The 20,691-nt window shown below is 50.6% G+C and overlaps 2 protein-coding genes across 12 annotated transcripts in view; one reads left to right on the top strand and one right to left on the bottom strand.

The window, feature by feature from the left end:
• USP40 (ubiquitin specific peptidase 40) overlaps positions 1-15,398 on the top strand; it is an 89,705-nt gene extending 74,307 nt beyond the window's left edge. For 3 of the 9 annotated variants that reach the window (XR_003510446.1, XR_003510442.1, XM_027537957.1), the window contains 4 exons: positions 2,161-2,371; positions 2,519-2,614; positions 6,056-6,150; positions 6,374-8,247. Coding sequence is in view for 5 of the 9 variants with exons in the window: in XM_027537957.1 (XP_027393758.1) it covers positions 2,161-2,371; positions 2,519-2,614; positions 6,056-6,150; positions 6,374-6,482 (511 nt within the window). In the remaining 4 variants the exon portion in view is untranslated. Of the gene's footprint in view, positions 1-2,160; positions 2,372-2,518; positions 2,615-6,055; positions 6,151-6,373; positions 8,248-14,446 lie in introns of those variants that run through there. The other 6 variants (XM_027537958.1, XM_027537955.1, XM_027537959.1 and 3 more) reach the window with 4 other exon arrangements.
• Positions 10,515-20,691, bottom strand: part of DGKD (diacylglycerol kinase delta) — a 110,282-nt gene continuing 100,105 nt past the window's right edge. For 2 of the 3 annotated variants that reach the window (XM_027537960.1, XM_027537962.1), the window contains 3 exons: positions 13,684-13,801; positions 12,593-12,723; positions 10,515-11,875 (listed from right to left, as the gene is read on the bottom strand). In XM_027537960.1, coding sequence (XP_027393761.1) covers positions 11,786-11,875; positions 12,593-12,723; positions 13,684-13,801 — 339 coding nt within the window. In that variant the 3' untranslated portion in view covers positions 10,515-11,785. The remainder of the gene's footprint in view (positions 11,876-12,592; positions 12,724-13,683; positions 13,802-20,691) is intronic. The other variant, XM_027537961.1, reaches the window with a different exon arrangement.

Genomic DNA, 20,691 nt, shown 5'->3' with positions numbered 1-20,691 from the left:
ATGAGTCTGGCAACTTAAAACAGATTATATTCTAGAAATGTGTTTGTATATCTGGTATGTAGATCTTAGAATTCATTTTTCCATAAAAACAGATTAATTTCTCAGTCAGTCCCAGTGCATACCTAACCCATAATGACCTTGAATGTAAGCAAGATGCTCGCCCCCAGCTCTTGGCAATGTCTGAAGACAGTCTGTGGTCAGACTGATAGCAGCACCCGACATGCTGCTCCTCGTGCTGATTTTTTCATCCTGATACTCCCTGATGCATACTTGCTGAATTATCCATCGTCATCTGTCTCTCCTACTAGAACGTTCGCTTTGGGAGAGCAAGCACTCTGTTTCTTGGTCATTGCTGCGTCCCCAGTACCTAGGACAGTGCCTTTGTCACAGTCAGTTTGTTTATTGAATAAAGAAGCACCCCAGAGTTGTCCGTGATCAAACATAACTATTCTTTTTTTCATTATAGGACTTTCTTGTATAAGACATTTTTGTCAGTAACACTAAATACTAAGTTCTGCCTGACATGATGATTCTCATTGCCCGCCTATATAACAAGTCTACTCTTTCAACCATATCTGACCTTCACTTAATCCCACTGTTTTATAAAAAGACATTCTTAGTACAAATTATATTACTCTAGTAGTTCCCTGGAGGGGAATTTCTGGATCAAATAGTATGGATATTAAATCATGAATTTAATGATTTATTTTAAGAGGATGGACATTTTAAACCTCTTAAAATAAATCATTAAATTCATTTCCATTAAAATCATTAAGGTATATCAATTTATGTTCCCACAAGCAGGGTTTCTAAGTATTTACTTCACCTCACTGTCAAGCCATCATTGAGTGTTGTCATTATTTAAATGTTTGCTAAATTGATAAATGAAAAATGGTTATTTTGTTTCATTTGCCTCAGTGCTTTGATCGCTAGTAAGATTGGGGCATTTGTTCAAAGGTTTGTAGGCCATTTATATTTTGTGGGTATGTGAATTGTTTCATATATATTGCCTGTTTTTAATGATGTCTTAGTAAAAAGTCTAATTTGTGTGAGCTCTTTCTATAATACAGAATATTGTATAATTTGACCCTCTGTCATTATCTGTTTGTGAGCAGTGTTTTTTTGAAGACCACGTTGTGTACTTACTTAGACCCCCTTCCCCATTGGCACTTCTGTCCTGGACCGACCTCCAGAGCACTCTTGCCCTCCCTCAGTGGGGACCCTGTCTCCTTGGGGTCCTCAGCAGCCTCTGTCTCCTCCTTGGCAACTCCTGCGTCTGCACTGACCAACCTCTGTAAGCTCTGGGACCTCAGCTCTGCTCCGTGATGCCGAAACACCTGCTCCCTCTGACAGACCCCTTCCCGACCACAGTCCCCCGCATTCAGTCCCGTCTCCTTTCAGCAGGCCTTCACTCTCCCTGTTGTCCATATCTACAGCTGCGTTTCCCTTTCTTTCAATAAAACACCAATATAATAGAAACACAGCATTAAAACTGTTCATTGTCTCGCCATCCTTAGAGTTTCCACTTCTCCTGTCTCCCAGGTCTCACCTGTAGTTTTTATTTTACGCCCTACTCTTTTACGTTTTTAAACACACTCCACGCATCTGAATTTCCACCTGACCTGTCTGAATGTTTCTTTTCTTTCTCTTCCTCCAAGGACCTCTTATCTGTGCTCTTCTCCTGCAGAGGTTTCCTTTGCTCTTACAACTACACCATCTTCTCTCTCTTCCCAGCTCCAGGCCCTCAGTTTCTTCTCCAGCTTCATCACGGCTTGCTCTGACATCAGCACTTCCTAGGGAGTCGCCATGGCGGGGAACCTGGTCGCGTTAGGCCCCTTCCCTCTCACCACTTGGGTGTCGCCCTGCCAGCCCTTTCCATTGTCGCCAATCCTCTTTCCTATGTGCTCCCTGGAGGAACTTCCCCAACTCCACCTTCAGCCCTACCTGCTGCCTCCCCCGGGACTGTGCTATGGACTCAGAATGGGCGCTCAGCTCCATTCTGGCTCAGGAGTGAAGGAAATCAAAGTTCCCCACAAGCGTTCAGGGTTCGTTCAGGGAGAACCCCTTAGGCAAAGCAACAGAGTCAGAGGAGTAGCTTTGCCCTTCACAGCACCCCCTCCTCTGGTGGTAAATCTGACATGCGACTGTTTTCTGGCGCAGCCCCTGGGACGTGCTGCTGCGGACACAGATGCGCCTTCCTGGCAAGAGAGCCTACGGCCCGCCCGTGGACGTGCTGTGGGACACAGCCCGCGGCTGGACGGCCAGCTCCCTGAGGCAGCGAGTGGCCGATGTCTACTCACTTCCCGTGGAGAAAATTGAAATTGCCAAATACTTTCCTGACAAGTTTGCATGGCTTCCAGTGTCTAGTTGGGTAAAGTCGTGGGGCTTTCTCAAGAAAATTGAGCCTTCCTGGCATAACGAATAGATTAACTACCATTTTTCACAGACTAATAGGGTATTTACTAAGAATTTGAGGTTGAGTTTTTGTTTTAATTCAAGATGTTTAATTTTTCTGTAGAGCCAGCAAACTACCAAAAGGAAAAAGAAGAAAAAGCAAGATAATTTGCAGGGTGCACCTTATTACTTGAAAGATGGAGATACTATTGGTGTTAAGGTAAGTTTTTCGCAGTAAATTTACCACTCTGAGAAAACACCAGAATCCAATGATTGTATAGAGAAGTGTTACTTACTTCTCCCCGCCACGGCAAAACACCCTAGGAAGTGCTGATGTCAGAGCAAGCCGCAGTGAAGCTGGCAGAGAACTTAGGCAGGGAGAAGAAACTGAGGGCCTGGAGCTGGGAAGAGAGAGAAGGTGGTGTAGTTGTAAGAGCAAAGGAAACCTCTGCAGGAGAAGAGCACAGATTAGCACACTCAAGTCTTCAAAGCATCGACAGTCCCATTTTAGATAAATTGTTTCACGGAGTGAGGGGGAAACAGGGAAAACGAGACAACTCGTTTGATGAGGCCAGTGGAACCACAATACCAAAACCTTAATTTGGGTCTGACTTGAATGAAAATTCTTTTGGAGTTTTATCACCGAGTGTGGTGCTCTAGGTTTTACGCAGGGACCTGTGTTAGGTTAGGACACTTCTTTCATTCCTAGTTTACTCTTCTTTATTTTTTTAAATAATGAATGAGCACTGGATTTTTAATATTTTATTCTCTGCTTTCTCTGCATCTGTTTAATTAGCCATAATGGTTTTTCTCCTTTAATCTGGTAATGGAGTATTACTACATAAACACACTCTCAACACTGAGCCGTCCTTGCCTTCCTTGGACAGACCTACTTGGTTGTCATATTTTTTGTATTAAGGGCTAATGATTTAAATCCTTAATTTAAGAATTAATAATTTATTAGATTATTGATTAATAATTTGTTTTTTGACTTAGATAAGTTTTTATATTAGGGAATAAGTATTCCCTTAAATTTTTATTAAGGAATAAGTATTCCCTTAATCACCACTTCTGTTCTTCATTGTTCAATACTAAAAAATGTAACCAATGTAATATGACCTTCCACTCAACAAAGAAAAGCAAACAAACAGAAATTGAACGACAGATAAAAGAGATTCTCAAAGGAAAATATATATAACACTGTTCTTAAATACACTTTTTCCACATTTGAAAGACTATACAAATAAGCCATTAGCTCTATTAAGAGAGTTCAAAAGGTTATAAGATCAGCATACATAAAATTACAAAGTACCTGGGAATACATCCAACAAAAAGATTTATAAGACCTTTCTGGAGAGTATTATAGAAATACTGAGAGACACTGAAGCTTCAGTTAGATACAGAATCATATCACATACCATGTTCTGGGAACAGAGGCCTCACAATGGTAAAGATACCAGCTGTAATTTCAGTATCATCACAGTGAAAAACCATGTAAATTAAAGAGCTAAGATATTTTTAAAGAACAAGATCAGGGTGTTGCCATACCAATATTAAGACTGAGTACAAAGCTGCGGTGACTAGCTTTGGGGCAGGGCAAGACTGAAATAGAGCCGTGAAACAGAATCGCTCATATAATGAAACTTGACAGGTATTTGAGGCAGCATTAAAAATGGAGTATTCAGTAACTATAGTCAGAATTTTGATTGTATTTTCATAAAGAGGATCAATTTATATAAGCTGTGGACCCCATAAAATCTCTGTCCACCTCTGCTCACACCTGTACAACAATCAACATGAAGACTTAAGTGTGAAAAGCATTTCAACCTTTAGAAGATAAGAAAATTTTTATGACTTAGGTTAAGAAGGATTTCTTTAAGAAATATAAAGCATAATCCATAAAGAAGAGGATCAGTAAATTGACTGCAGTTGACCCTTGAACAGCATGGGTTTGAAATGCCTGGGTCCACTTATATACAGATTTTTTTTTTCCCAGTAAATACACAGAGTACTACAAACTGCAGTTGGTTGAATGCACAGGTGTGGAACTGGGGATACAGAGCGCCAGCTGTGGGTCTCAAGCATCCCAGGATTTTGGTGTCTGGCATGTCCTGAAACCAGTCCACTGTGAACGCTGAGGGACAACTGTACATTTAAAGTAAAAGCTTCTTTTCATCAAAGGAAACAATGCAAAGTGAGAAGACAAGCCGCAAATAGGAAAAGATAATATATCAGGATACAAGCTCTAAGGACTAGTGTATCCCGAATATGGAAAGCACTTCTGCAAGTCAGTTGCCAAAAAACAAGCTTTGCCCATCTCTCCCCAGTGAGTAATGCCTGGCAGTTCTCAGAAAGCAGGTGAAAAGATAGCTTCCCAGTAACCAGGGACCTGTGAGATAAAGCCTGAGCTGCCAGGCCAGGCTCTCGGGACTCGGCGGCACCAGGAAACACCAGTGCCAAGTAAACAGCAGTTGGCAGCAGCCAGCAGAGGTGCCCGCACAGTGCACCCAGGCGCTTCCACTCCAGATAGAAACACCTGGAAACACCCGTGCGTGCCTCAGTGTGTGCGCGTGTCCATGCGTGCTCAGTTGTGTCCAATGCCTTGCAACCCCATGGACTGTAGCCCACTAGGCTCCTCTGTCCATGGGATTTTCCAGGCAAGAATACGGGGTGGGTTGCCAAAACACCCATGTGTTGGGGGAGGTGTACAGAAATGAGGATTGAAGACTAACACTGGAAAGAACTTAAATGACCCTCAGAAAGGGGATATGTGAAATGGGGGAAAAGAGTATTGATGTGGCAGTAGAGAACACAGCATTTAAAGCAGATAAACTGGAGCTCAGGTGTCACTGTGAATACACATGCAAGTGTTAAGTGTGGAAAAGTCACAGGACGGTCACTAACAAAGTAGAGAACCAGGTAGAACGCCGAGGTTTGCTGGGGGCCATGTTCCTGTGTTGTAAAGACAAAGATGGAAACAGTCGCACTGAATTTAACACAGCACTTGGCTGTCGTTGGGGAGGCTTTTCCCACCTGAGGTGGAGAAGCAGGGAGCCAGCCCCGCTGCAGACCCTCAGCTGGCATGTCAGGCATGGAAGGGCCACCGCCCCCAAGCAGCGCTTACTCCCCAGATCCCCGTGGGGCACGGAGCCGGGAATCCCGGCATCCCTAACCCGGGGCCTGGGAGGCCTGGGCATCGCCTCGCGACACAGGCTTTCCTCCTGCTCACATGTGCCCAGGCGGTCAGTAGACCCGGACAGAGAGCGGCCTGTGGGAGCGGCAAGCCTGACGGTGAATCCTCGTCTCTGACCGCCTGCGGGTCCCAGCAGGGTGGAGGGGGCCCCGGGGCGGCTCCAGGGGAGACGCTAGGAAGCCCAGTGCCAGGACGTGGCCGCGGGGCTACACTGACTGGGCGGCCTGCTGCACCTCGGGCCCCTTGCCCGCTCACTCGGGGCGCTCGGACAGTTCCCCCGAAGCTCCGTCTCGAGCTCGTCTTGCTCCTAGCTCAGTTTGTTCTCGTCAAGCACTAGACTGTTTCATGTTACTAAACTAGTTTATGTCAGTTTGGATATCCTGTAGGTTATTTTTTACATACATCTCTTAAATATGTAGGCTAGAAAGATGTCTGAAAACATTGCTCAGTAATTATTTTGACATGCAGAATCTCCTGGTTGAAGACGATGATGATTTCAGTACCGTCCAAGACGACATCGGAAGAGAAAAACTGAAAGAGGTCGCCCTGGGGAAAAGGAAAAGGTGAGTGGGGGTCCTCGGCCATGGACCAGGTTCTTGGTGCGACCTCTGGGCTCACGCGCCTGACTGCAGCGTGGAACCCTGGTCTGCAAGGCATTGTGGGAATATCTGTGACCTGTTCTCACTTGACCCTGAACGTTGGAAGTGAAATGGAGAGCCCCTCCTCGACCTGCTGGGGCCCCGGTGTCTGGGATGTGAACCCGTGCCGGTCTCTCTCTCCCCGCAGCCGGGAGGCCCTCCGTGCGCAGAGCAGCGATGTCTCTAGTGTAGAGATGCCCGCCCAGGCCCGTGGACCAGAAGCTTCTCTCTCCATCCATGTCGGGAGCTTCAGATAGCGCTGCGGGCGGGGCCAGACAGCATGGGACTTCGGCGCTCCCACTCCAGGTGCCCGGGAGCAGGCCTGCTGCTCTCTGTCCTGGGCGGACACGGACTCCAGACCCCTGCTTTGTCACCAGCAGAGGGGGCTTTGGTCTCAGGCCAGCTGACCGCGCTTCTCCCAGCCTTGTGGAGCGTCCCCCGGGGCCGGCACAGACTGCCCAGCCCCCTCACCCTGCACTCGACGCCCCGCACGTCTTTACGTGAAAGGCTCTTTACGTGAAAGGCGGCTCGTTCTGCACTAACTGCAGGTGAGGGTGCGGCGGCACGTTGCTAATCTCCGCCAGAGCGCCCGTTCAAGCTCGGTCGCCCCACTTTCCTCCTCCCGCTGTCGAGGTGACGCTCTGTACCCAGTCCCCCAGGTTTTGACGGCTCATGTCACAGAAACTGGCTCCCAGATAACACCCTTCCCCTTGGGGCTGAGTTAGGTCTGTGATTTTAAAGCGTTCCTTCTTTTTCCCGGTGGGACACCCTCTGAGTCAGGTATGTGCTGCCGGGGCCGCCCCCCCCCCCCCCCCCGCCCCAGCACCTGTGCTGTCCGAGGTCGGGGGTCCTCACGGCTGCGGGCCTGCTGCCTGCGGGGCCGCGTGTCTCCCCGTCCGGGGGCCCGACCGGGAGGGGGGTCACGGCAGACAGGCCTGGAAGGCTGGGGACCAGCCCTGAGCAGCCGTGATTAAAACAGGAGAGAAGGGAAATGTGGGCCAGATTCTTCCTAATTTGGCATGGCTTAGCTGTCAGTTTAAAAGGTTTAATAGATATTTATGACAAATAGAGCATGTATATTCCTGTTGATGGATTTAGGACACTGGGGTGATTCACTGTCTCAAGCTAACTCAGTCCAAAGCAGGAATTCCTAAGAAGATAACACTTCCCAGATCTCAGTGATGCTTTATTGCAACTGTGCTGCTAAGTACAGTTATCATCTTGATTTTACACACTTTCATCAGCCTTTTTGGAGAAGGAAATGGCAACCCACTCCAGTAGTCTTGCCTGGAGAATCCCACGGACAAAGGAGCTGGGCTGGGCTACAGTCCATGGGGTCGCAGAGTCGGACACAACTGAGCGACTAACACACACATATCAGCCCTTTTATCACTGATACTGAAATAGCTCTGAACTGTTACGAGAAGAAAATGACACGTGTGGACTGGGGTCTTCGCCTGCGCCCCCGGCCTGAGGAATTGAGGGGCTGTCGCTGCGCCCCAGCTGCTCTTCCAGACGCTGACGGGACAGAGGAGTGAAATGCCGCCTTTCCTTCCTCTGCCCTCCCCCCCAGACGGCGTCAGAACCGCCGTCAGAAACCCTCCTCTCGTCTGTGTGTGCGTCATGAACTACGTGCTGGTCGGTATGGAAGCAGCTGTGTTTTAAGAAGTTGGACTTTGGCGAGTGCTTCCGGCTCTCCAGCACCAACTCCGTCTCAGGAGACCCAGGCGACTCTCCAGAGCGCCCAGTGGGCGGGGACGATGCCATAGGCTGAGCGAGGCTGGACCCATGCCCCGGCCAGGGCTCCCTATGCCCCTTCATTCCACCGTAACCCGACAGTAAGGTAACAGCCGTAACAGCCGGAAGCCAGAGGCCTCAAGGGAGGTCACTCACCACAAGAAAAGGTCGAGGTGCCTCAGGCGTCTGCCTGGTCTCTGCTCCCCTCCTTCCACATGGAAGCGGGGCTACAGGGAGAAAGCGCTAAGATTTTGTTAAAGAAAAAATAAACTGTTGGATTTGTCACCTCCTGCCTCTGTGCTGACTGCTTCATGTTCTGGCCTTCTTCCCAAGTGAACTTCAGGTGCTAAGTCGCTGGGGTTTTGTATTAAAAAAGACCAGTACTGCTTTAGAAATAACAGAAAAAAAACAGAACTGTGTTTTGGTTTTAAATAGACTCATGGGAATAATTGTATTTGAAGAAACCGGAAGTGGTCTGGTTCTCTTTTTCCTTCCAGAGAAATGCAGCTACCCACGGTGGTTGTGTTAGAGAAAACATATTTATGCAGCAGGAGGGACAGGGCACCAGAAGTCCTGAATAATCCGGAATCACGGCTTAGAGAGGTCGGCTCCCCCCAGGACAGACTTAGCGGTGAAGGAAGACGGACGGGGCCTTGCAGCCTGGCCGGATGGAGACATGGCCGCCGCGCCCGTTCTCGGTCCTGCCCCATCGGTAACAGACACCACGGGCCCCGTTGGGGGTGCTGTCTGCAGAGGAGGGGAGTGTGCCGGCAACACCCAGGGACGCGCCCAGCCCAGCTCAGGCTGCCTTGCGCGGACCCGGGCGCCCACAGCGAACCCTCGGGAATGCGGTGCCACCAGCAGCCGCCGTTACACTGTCGGCCCAAGGCCTCCTTTCAAGTGCCCATGAAAGCCCTGGGCCCAGTCTCAAAGCGGGTACCCGCCCGCCCTGCCACCAGCTCTAGTCCAGTGTGGGGGCTCTAAGGGCCCCCCCACCCTCAGAAGCAGCCTCTCCACCCAGAGGCCCAGGGGCTCCTGCCCGCAGCCTCGGGCTGGGGCGGGCCCAGTGGAGGGGGCGACTCGCAGTTCCGCGGCCAGCGGCCAGCGGCCAGGTGACGAATAACGTGGCCCGGAGCAAGTGTGCCAAGGGGGCGGGCACCACAGTCCAGCAGCGCTTCCAGAAAACCAGGCCGCCCTAAGCACTCACGCCCCCACGGTGACGGGACCCCCCCCCCCCACCACCGCCCCAGGCGGCTCTCCTCAGAGGCCCAAACAGCCCCAGCAGTGGGCCCCACGGTGGTGGTACTGGGGCCGCTTTGCATGGGTTCAGTCCCTGGTCAAGGAACTAAGATCCTACACCCCACGCGGCCAAAAAAAAAAAACCCACAAAGGCCTGGCTCCTGCCATCCGTGTGAGAAGGACCACAGGCTCCTGAGCCCGGATGCCTGCGTGTGACTCAGGCCCTGTTTCCACATCTGTCGTGCGGGCTGGGCTTGGGGTCAGGCTGGGACACAAGCACAGCCCTCGCGGTGTGCTGTCCCTGCCACGTGCTGCTGGAACCAGCTGTGACCTCTCTGATCCTGTGTCCTAATCTGTAACATGTGGATAGCCACTTCGTAGGACTGAGAAGAGGAATAGGTGAGTTAAAATGTGTAACGTGTATGCCAGCACCAGCATAAAGTAACAAATGTGTCAGCCAGCAGCATCGTGATCGGCCACCACTGACACGGCTCTGTTCCTTTTGCGCCCACTGCTCTAGTCATGAGTGTGTGGTCCAATTCTAGACAATGAGACCTCAGGGGAGGTCAGTGGGTGCCAGAATTTCCAAAAAGTTTCCTTTTAACTTAAAAAGAGGCAAGAGCCAACCCACCTGTTCACCCACACTTTAGCCTGGACATGGTCATGTTTGGATGTGATACCTGAAATAGTGGCAGCTATTTTGTAACCATGAGGCCTGATCCGGCGCTGGCCATGTGGGAGGAGCGTGCAAGACAAAACAAGTTCTACTAAGCACAAAATGAGAGAGAAGAAAGCTTCTGGGGTGGCAACTACACATTCAGATCCCACACAGCCCTGTGGCACCCTGCCAGCCGTTTCCAACTCCATGATGCCAGCCCCCATCCCTCACCCAGGAAACGGGTCACAAAGTGACTTTGAGCTTGAAGAGGCAGCTCCCTTGTAATAAAGGTACTAGAACTAAAGAAAGAGGTGAGTAGGAGAGCTCCGGTTTGCAGTTTTATATAAAAGACTTAGAAGGATAGAACATTAGCTAAGATGACCTCAGGAGGCTAGGCTGAAGCTACATGTGATTAAGCCTGAGAACCTCAGTGCTTCCCAGCACCGCCACCTTGCTGAATTGATTCAACAGATCCTAGAACCCACACCATGAATAATACAATGGTATTCATTCCATTTTGCTTTTCGGCCACCACCAATTCAACCTATGTTTAGAGTGGCTGAAAAACATAATTCTGAATCCAGTTTGCAAAGATTTTTTTGGCAACTGATATTTTACATCAAATCAGGAAAGAATGATAAGAAATCTGACGATGGAAGATCAAAAACAGGCTTGTTTTATTTATACACAGAACAACTGTATTTACAACCCCAGATGTGGATATGTACATAGCAATACAGGAGGCATTTGCTTCCACGGTGGGCACTGTATAAATTAGGATCATAAATACGAGGGGAAGCCCCACCGGAGGGCACAAAACCTTTTCTCCAAGTCACCAGGGATCCTTCCCACCTCCCTCTACACTGACAGGGCCAGGAGACCCCAGGGACCCCCAGGGACAGCCGCGCAGCAGGGGTGGGGACGGGACAGAAGGGCAGCCAGCCCCCCGTGCAGCAAGAGACACAGGAGGCGGCGGCGGCAGGGACGCTGCCCCGCAGACAGGCTTCATGCAACGCTCATGTTTACTCTGCTCACTCTACACTCAGAAAATGGTTTTAGGTAAACAGTGTTGCTCTAATCACGGGCATTACTTTTAAACACCACGCTTCACCTAAACTGATGGCTTTCCCATGAGAGGGCGCGGAGAGCTGGAGTGGGTCCCCGCCCATGCGGTTGAGTCCTGAGAACCTCAGGCGCCCACCCCGGGGTCCCCCTCGGAAACCCGGTGCCTTCTGGCACCTGGGTTCTCGCCGCCACCCCGCTCCCAGCCCAGCGGTTCCGAGGAGCGGGACCCCTGGGGCAGGAAGGCGACAGCGCCGCCCGGCTCACCTCCGATGGCCGGAGCGCGGGCCGAGCTCAGCGCCCGGAGTCGGGCGGCAGGGGGAGCCCGCGCGCGGAGGAGCCGCCGGCAGGGCGCGCGCTGGGCGGGCCGGTCCGGAGACGGTGCCCCGAGGGCGGGCAAAGCGAGAAAGCAGCCAAGGCGGTGAGGGCGGGGTGCCGCCCGGGAAGCGCTCCCAGCTAGGCAGCCCCGCCACTCCGGGTCACTCAAGGCAGACCCCCGACACCCCTCCATGTCCCCTCGAAGCCCAGGAAGCCCCCTCCACACAGAAACACGGGCCCGCCTCGGTGCGCGAGGGGACGACAGGCCAGGCGTCCTGGGGACGGCGGGGACCCCGCGGCCCCGGAACCGGGGCTCCTCAGCCCAGGTGGTGACTACCCGGGCCGGAAAGGCCGGGGGCTCGGAGACGCGGGGCGCCCGGCGGGATCCGCGCGGGCGGGAGGGGCGGCGCGGACGGCAGGTAGCTGTGTTGTGGGTCCGGCCCCGGGGCGCCGGGCCGGGCCGAGCGGCGGGAGTAGCACCATGAGGGGCCGCCGAGCCGGCTCAGTCGCGGGGGGCGCGGGGGACGCAGGCCGAGAAGGCGGAGGCTAGGCCTCGGCGGCGGCGGCGCCGCGGCTCAGCTCCTTGATGCCGCACAGGATCCGCTTCATGTGGCCCACCTTGGTCACGCCGAGGTCCTGCGGGGAGAGGGCGGCGCTCAGGCCCGGGCGCCCCGCAGCCCCAAGGGAGGGGGCGCGAGGGGATGCGGCCGCGATGACTGGTGCCCCCAAACCACCACCCGCGGGCAGGCGCCTCGCCTGGTTCCCTGAACTGAGTCCAGGGCACCCGGAGCAAGTGCTGGGCACCCTGGTGGTGCCTGGAGGCAGGCCAGCCACGCGGTCCTGTCCAGGTGCCCTCGGTGCCCTGGCTGGTTCCTGGGGTGCACCCGGAGGGGCCCGCAAGGCAAGCCATCCTGGGAGCCCGCAGCTGCCCTCCCCAAGCCGGGACCAGGCGCTCCACACCAGCCAGCGGGCAGCTGGGGAGGGAACCCCAGACACTAGGTCCCCCTTCACCCCAACGGCTGTCGTCACAGAAGTCGAGCTGGACAAGCAGCGGGCTGCACCCCCAAGGGGTTCACAGTCCCCCCAAGGGGTTAACGTGGTTCACCGTGCAGCAAGGCTGAGCGCATGGCTCAGCAAGGCTGAGAGCCCGGCTCCCTGCGGCGTCTGCCCTGGCTCTGGCTGCGGTGGCTGAGACACCACAGCTCAGGGGCCTCCACCTGTCACCCCCCAGTCGTTGCCCCGCTGCATGAGAACAGTGAGGAGACTGCTGGCGCTGGAGCACGGCCAGGTCACGGGGGGACCCCAGGGCTGCAGGGAGCACAGGTGCACCTGCCCAGGAGGCGCGTGAAGTACCTTGAGGTCCCTCCGCTCCAGGTGCAGGAGCTCGGAGCCCCGGATGTCGTGCCGCGTGAAGATGTCCTTATACTCACAGAGACTGAGGTGCTCCAACCAGGCAGCCACCTCCTCTGTGCCCCAGAGGTGCACTGTCAGAGACGGAAAAGCACGGGCACAGTGAGTGCCCAGAGCCCAGCACCAGGCAAGCAGCGGCCAGCACCCCAACATTCCCTGGCCACAAGCACCCCAAGCAGCCCCAGCAGCAGGCACCCCAACATTCCCCAGCAAAAAGCACCCAAGTAGCCCCAGCAGCAGGCACCCACCACCCGGTCCCAGGCGCCATCCCAGGCCAGTGCAGAAAGGAGATGGGCCGCCACCCTCAGAGGGGCGTGAGCAAGGCCAGCTGGTGTCTGTTCCTGCCGGGGCCGGCAGCCTCACCCCAGGAGGGACAGGTGGGCCTGCCCGCAGCTGAGGCCAGATCCCCTCGCCCTTCTAGAGGGGTCTGTGCACTTCTGGCCTGCAGCAAGAACGGAGACTCGCAGAGATTACATGGAGTCAGAGCCACCATGATTCAAAGAACCCAATTTCTGGACCAACACGTGAAGAAAAATCAAAGGGAGCTACCCTTACTGGCAGCAAATGCCCCCAGCCTCAAATCCGGGCTTGGGGCTGCCCAGCACCTGGGAGCCTCGGCCGTGCTCAGGGCCAACACTTCGCATGGAGATTCTAAGCTCCGATTCAGTGCCAAGGAGAGAAACATCGTTTAGGGTCATTTTCTGTTGATTTCCTAGCCCGTGACAGTGAGGGCCTAGGCTCCCGGGGCAGGGCCGTGATCAATGCACTGATTAATGGGGGCCAGGCAGCCCCTCAAGGAAGCAGGCACAGGGTCCAGCGTCTCTGTCTTGTCACCTCTGCTGTCTCCTCCCCACCTCACACCCACATCGAGCGCAGGCAGGCGGCTTGGGGCCTGTGCCCCAGAATCCGCACCAGGAGCAGGGTCAGGGCAGGGAGTGACATGGGTCACCCTGCCGCGTGCAGCGGGAGAGCCGGGGTGCAGCAGTGCGCGCCGGGGCCCCGGGGTGACTGCGGGAAGGGCAGGGGGCTGGTACCCGGGGCGCCCAGGCTGCAGCGCGCTGCTCTGTTCTTGTTGTTCTTCTCCTTCTTGAACTTGGTCACCAGGCGGAATTTACCGCTGCGACTGCGCTTGGAAAGATCCAGCATCACGTTCTGTGGGGGAGGGGGGAAACGGAGACAGTCAGACCCCCGTTTGCCCAGGCCTCGCCCCCACTGCAGACAGGCGCAGGGCCGCAAAAAGGCCTGTCCTTGTCCTTCTCCTTGAGTTTCAGTCTTGGACCGATCACTCATTTCTAATGCCTTTTAAAAGCGGTTTTGCAGAGATAAGCATCCATTTTCATTTTCTGGGTTTTTTTTTTCATTTTATAACACTTATTCATCATGTGATTGAACAGCTTTGTATATATCACTTAAATATCAAGACTATTCCATCAAGACTAGTAAGTTATCGGCTGATCTCGCAGCACTGCGCCGGCAGGCTATGCTGTCAGGGTCAGGAGTATCCTAAACGAAGCTTTTCCTGCACTCTTTCCTCGCCACCTGTTCCCCGAGGCAGAATCAAGGAGGGAGGGGAGTCAGAGGGACAGGGGACAGGGTGCCAGCTCGGTAGCGCGACCCAGGGCACGGCGGAGCCATCGCAGCCCCTTCCCCCTAGGTCTGTGGACCACCTCTGTCGGTTCTCCCGGAAGCTACAGCCCGGGTCTCCGCCAGTAAAGAATTGCTGTGCACTCACAGACACGCACCTGCGTCAGTCATTTGTATAAACGTACTCACAAAAGAAACCTCCTTATTTTTCAGGTGTGCCAATTTCTCCCTGGCCCTGCCGGCCTGGATTCTGCCTCAGGATCCTGTCTGCCTGCGTCCCCAGTGTCTACTGCATCCCCGCGCTGTGTCCCCGTGCTGTCTGTGTCCCCGCAGTGTCTGCCTGCTTCCCTGGTCTCTACCTACATCCCTGCAGCGCCTACCTGAGTACCCACAGCATTTACCCACGTCCCCAAAATGCTCGGTGTGGTCAGAATGTGCAACTCTAGGACGCACTTGCAGATCTGACAGGGACGTTTGGTAACACTGAAAAATCACCGCTGGGCGTTTCCATGGAATTGCACCCACGCTGACTAGAGCTGGGCACAAGCACCTTCACACCTGGTCTGCCACAACCCTGCAGCTTCACCACACCCCTGCGTGGGCATCTTCGTGGGCTTCTTACCAAAGGCGTCTCATGTTATTTCACACAAACTGTATGTTTTATAAGGTTTCTACTAGGAAAGAGACCTCTTACGATGACATTTTCTAGTCAACGATTGTGAGCTGTTCAAGAAACTTATTTCTACACATTTTTACACTTAGCAAAATGATCACACATCCATTCTAACACGGCTGCCCCACGGAAGACCTCTAGCCCCCAGGGGACCGCCACAGCCATGGGCTTTCCTGTCCCAAGATAAGCGTCCCCTTGCGCCTCAGCGGCCTCCTGCAGGACAGGTGGGAGGCAGCTATCCTCCACAATCCAAACAAAATCCTATTCCTGACTCTGTTAATTTCTTGTTCTTAAGGCAAACATGGGTTTTATTAAATTTACTTCCAACCTTTAAAAATATGAGTATTTTCTTTCATTGGTAAGACAAGGAGACTAGTAGAATGAGGCTGATTATCCACCTGTTATTTAATCTCCACCATTTTTTGCTTTTGAAAAGCAAATTTCAGACATCAAATTATTCCACTCATAAATACTTCAGTCAGTCAGTCAGTTCAGTTGCTCAGTCGTGTCCGACTCTTTGAGACCCCATGAATCGCAGCACGCCAGGCCTCCCTGTCCATCACCAACTCCCGGAGTTCACTCAAACTCATGTCCATCGAGTAGGTGATGCCATCCAGCCATCTCATCCTCTGTTGTCCCCTTCTCCTCCTGCCCCCAATCCCTCCCAGCATCAGAGTCTTTTCCAACGAGTCAACTCTTCCCATGAGGTGGCCAAAGTATTGGAATTTCAGCTTCAGCATCAGTCCTTCCAAAGAACACCCAGGGCTGATCTCCTTTAGAATGGACTGGTTGGATCTCCTTGCAGTCCAAGGGACTCTCAAGAGTCTTCTCCAACACCACAGTTCAAAAGCATCAATTCTTCGGTGCTCAGCTTTCTTCACAGTCCAACTCTCACATCCATACGTGACTACTGGAAAAACCATAGCCTTGACTAGACGGACCTTTGTTGGCAAAGTAACGTTTCTGCTTTTGAATATGCTATCTAGGTTGGTCATAACTTTCGTTCCAAGGAGTAAGCGTCTTTTAATTTCATGGCTGCAGTCACCATCTGCAGTGATTTTGGAGCCCCAAAAAATAAAGTCTGACACTGTTTCCATTGTTTCCCCATCTATTTCCCATGAACTGATGGGACCAGATGCCATGATCTTCGTTTTCTGAATGTTGAGCTTTAAGCCAACCTTTTCACTCTCCTCTTTCACTTTCATCAAGAGGCTCTTGAGCTCCTCTTCACTTTCTGCCATAAGGCGGGTGAACACCAGACCACCTGACCTGCCTCTTGAGAAACCTATATGCAAGTCAGGAAGCAACAGTTAGAACTGGACATGGAACAGACTGGTTCCAAATAGGAAAAGGAGTATGTCAAGGCTGTATTTTGTCACCCTGCTTATTTAACTTATATGCAGAGTACATCATGAGAAACGCTGGGCTGGAGGGAGCACAAGCTGGAATCAAGACTGCCAGGAGAAATACTTCAGTACACAACTCTAAAAGATGACGCTACGCCTTTTAAAACATAATCATGGCACCAGTATCACACACGACGCCATTCACTTAGCTCTAATGAACTCATCTGCATCACATCTTCCCAACCGTTCCAAAGGTGCATCTTCATGGAGGGTCTGTCTGAATCGGGGCCCCGGCAGGGTTCACAGGGGACACCCAGCTCCTGGGCTCCGTGGCTCCTGTCCCTTCACCTGCAGAGACCAGGCGTCTGCGTAGAGGACAGGATGTCTCCCTGCTGCCTCCCGACGCAAAACGGCCCTTTAACCCTACACATTCCGGCTAGAATTCTTTTATAGAGAATTCTTTCATCAATAATTTTAAGAAAGAACTTTTATGGATCTACTGATAATATTCAATTTTGGAATCCAATGTGCTGGTTTTTAAAAAAAGAAAATGTTTGAAAGTTCTAGAGATCTGTTTCTTAACGTGAATATACTCAAACACTACTTGAATTGTATGCTAAAAATGATAATGATGTAAGTTTTATGTGTTTCTTTCTTACCACAATTTAAAAAAAAAAATGAACTGAGATAATGTGCAGAGTACATCATGAGAAACGCTGGACTGGAAGAAGCACAAGCTGGAATCAAGACTGCTGGGAGAAAATCAATAACCTCAGATATGCAGATGACACCACCCTTATGGCAGAAAGTGAAGAGGAACTAAAAAGCCTCTTGATGAAAGTGAAAGTGGAGAGTGAAAAAGTTGGCTTAAAGCTCAACATTCGGAAAACTAAGATCATGGCATCCGGTTCCATCACTTCATGGGAAATAGATGGGGAAACAGTGGAAACAGTGTCAGACTTTATTTTTTTGGGCTCCAAAATCACTACAGATGGTGACTGCAGCCATGAAATTAAAAGATGCTTACTCCTTGGAAGGAAAGTTATGACCAACCTAGATAGCATATTCAAAAGCAGAGACATTACTTTGCCAACAAAGGTCCGTCTAGTCAAGGCTGTGGTTTTTCCAGTGGTCATGTATGGATGTGAGAGTTGGACTGTGAAGAAGGCTGAGCACCAAAGAATTGATGCTTTTGAACTGTGGTGTTGGAGAAGACTCTTGAGAGTCCCTTAGACTCCAAGGAGATCCACCCAGTCCATCCTAAAGGAGATCAGTCCTGGGTGTTCATTGGAAGGACTGATGCTGAAGCTGAAACTCTAATACTTTGGCCACCTCATGCGTAGAGTTGACTCATTGGAAAAGACTCTGATGCAGGGAGGGATTGGGGGCAGGAGAAGAAGGGGACGACAGAGGACGAGATGGCTGGATGGCATCACTGACTCGATGGACTGGAGTCTGAGTGAACTCCGGGAGTTGGTGATGGACAGGGAGGCCTGGCGTGCTGCAATTCATGGGGTCGCAGAGTCGGACACGACTGTGCGACTGAAGTGAGCTGAGATACTGTCCATCTTTTTCTAGCTTTGACACTTTCTTATATACGGAAATTATATATTCCTTGACAAATTTTTCCTTTGGAAATAAAATTTACTTTTTCAAGTTGTTCTGTGGCTATTCTTTTTAAAATATCTTGAGATTTAAATTTGTGTAATTTAAATTTTTTTCTGAAAAATCAAAAGGCTTGCTGAGATGCTGAGACTCACTGGCGTTCCTTCATGGACGCCGGACCCTGACCGGCTGGCACACCTGCTGCTCTGGCCCCCCCATCGCTGCACTTTGTTCCCTTCCCCCAGAGTACACTTGCCAGAGCGTAGTTTATTTTGCTTTTGTTTCAAAGAACCAACTCAAAGATCTACCACTGTTTTTCCTTCTCAGATAAATGATTTTCCTATCTTTATCAGTAGAACTGTGGCAGCTCCCCATTCACAGTTCCCTTTGCCCTTCATACGTCACCTTTTTGCCCCTTGGGACGAGCCGGTCTGGAATACCAACAGATTTTTAAAATGTCCTACGGACAACAGGAAAGAAAGCAGAGTCCCCTTTACAGAGAGTAAGCGCTCTCTATAGAGAAGCACAGTGCACATTTGTGTATAAATTCTACATACACGTATTCTCTCTACTTCCTTTGTTCAGATGTTGTGATGTGGTCACTTTCACCATGATTAATCATGGACTGATAGTGAGAAGTCACACTACCAAACTGTGTTTCTGACATTTCCTATTATTTCAAGAAGTTTTAGCTTGACACATTTTATGTACATCAATTAAGATTGAAATTTGGGGGCTAATCCCTAAAAGAACATGCAGAAGACCACATGTTCCCAAACCAGCAAAGGGGATAAACAGAACTGTGGGAAAGAGAGACTCATCAATCAAAACGGAGAAAGGAAACAAAAAGTGAGACAAACAGCACAAAAGAAGGGAAATGTGTCTGAATACGGTTAATCACAGTGAAATACGGTAATCACAGTGAAGGTAAACAGCCGGGCTCCCGTATTCACACAGCACAGCACTGAATAAAAGCCCAGGTTCAGCAACGCTGCCCGTAAGACAGACACTCCAAATGAAGCTTGAGAGTAAAGTATGAAACAGAATATGTCAAACAAGTAGGCTTGAAAATAAAAAGAATTAGTAAAGGCCCCGTTATAATGATAAAACCCTAAATGCACCCAATAACATAGCCTCAAAAGGCATAAGGCAAAAATACACAAAACCACATACAAAACACAAGACGTCTCATTCATGGTCAGAGTGTTCAACAGTAACTGACAGGTCAAAACGACACAAAACCAAAAACAAAAACACAAAGAAAAATACCTCAGTGAGGACTTAATGATGTAAAAAACACAACTGCATACGAGGAACATTTATAAAAACTGACCATCTATTGGGCCATAAAGTTAGTGTCAATAAATTTCAAAGGACTGGTTATATACAAACAACTGCCTTTGAACATTGAAATTAAGTTAAAATAACAAAAAGAAATATTAGAAAAAAATGTCATCCATTGGCAAATAAACAACATACTTTAACTCATGTAAATGCTATATTAGCATATGATTTTATCATTACTTTAATCAGTTTATTCAGAATCATATGGTATAGAACAATATGATGATTAGTTTTTACCAAAATAAAGTGATCTTCTATCACTTTTGCCTTAGGTATGCAATTCTATTTTTATATTAATAGTTACTTTGCATTTTTTATCATTTTCTTGAAACTGCTTTATTTTTACTCTTTCTGGGTCATAATTTTTCATTCAGTGTACAGAAGAGAAAACTGGGCTCCTGTGATCAGTATTTGGTCAGATTTTTTTTTTTTAACACAACCTAAAGAATACTTTGCTTTTAAAAGGAGAAGATATATTATTTTCTAATTTTTATGCTGTTAGCTCCATCTTTACTAGTTCCTTTATTTTCTTTTACAATAGGGACGATATTTTGTTTTTGTCTTTTGTAGTGATTCAGAAAGATATAAACCTTTTCAATTTTATCAGAAACTACCTTTAAAATTTGGAGAAGAGAATGGCTACACACTCCAGTGTTCTTGCCTGGAGAATCCCATGGACAGAGGAGCCTGGCGGGCTGCAGTCCATGGGGTCACAAAGAATCAGACACGACTGAGTGGCTCACATACACACACACACCTTTAAAACTATTTTTAAGTTTTTAAAACATAACTGATGACCTTCCTCTAATTATTAACGTCAAGAGCGTCTTTCACCTCCTTCCACCACAGGAGGCATTTAAAGCGCTCTCCCTCCTCTGTCCAAGCCCTCCTTCCCTGCTCCCCCAGCTACTGCTCACACTGCACTAATCACAGGGTAGGCCGCGGCTGCATTCGTTAAAAACTTGTATGTTATTCAGTAATTTTCTTTGGAACTTTTATCGTATTTATAGCTAACTATCAAACACATTTTGACGAGGCTGGCCAGGGCCTCTAAACCAGAGTCCTCATTCTTAAGCTGCCAAGTTGTGCTTCTCAGCTGAGGCCCCGGTCAGTTTTCCAGGCGGGGTGGGCCCTTGTCAGCGAGCGCCCACACGTGCGTGAGGAGCTCTGCACTGCTGGCCCGTCCCCTGGCCCATGGTTCTAACAAGCGAAGCCAACAGCGGGGGGCCGGGCGTTCAGGGCCCAGCAGTGCTTCACCATGTGAACTTCCTCCCGCCACCCCTGCTCCACCCTCGGGAGGACGGCCTCGCGGGTTGGCCTCCATCCAGGTGCTGCCCCCAAACCATGCCCAGTGAGCACCTCTCCTGGGCCCATGGCTGCCTTGCCTGCTGCAGGAGGCATGGCCCCGGGGCGTAACCAGGCTCCCGATATCCCAGCTGTAAGGCCCGTGCAAGCTGTGCTCCCTAAACACACATAACAGACAAGTGTGA

Source organism: Bos indicus x Bos taurus, chromosome 3, assembly GCF_003369695.1.
Source record: "Bos indicus x Bos taurus breed Angus x Brahman F1 hybrid chromosome 3, Bos_hybrid_MaternalHap_v2.0, whole genome shotgun sequence".
NCBI lineage: Eukaryota > Metazoa > Chordata > Mammalia > Artiodactyla > Bovidae > Bos > Bos indicus x Bos taurus.
The sequence above is the reverse complement of the archived record's forward strand: the minus strand, read 5'-3'. Positions and strand labels throughout refer to the sequence as shown.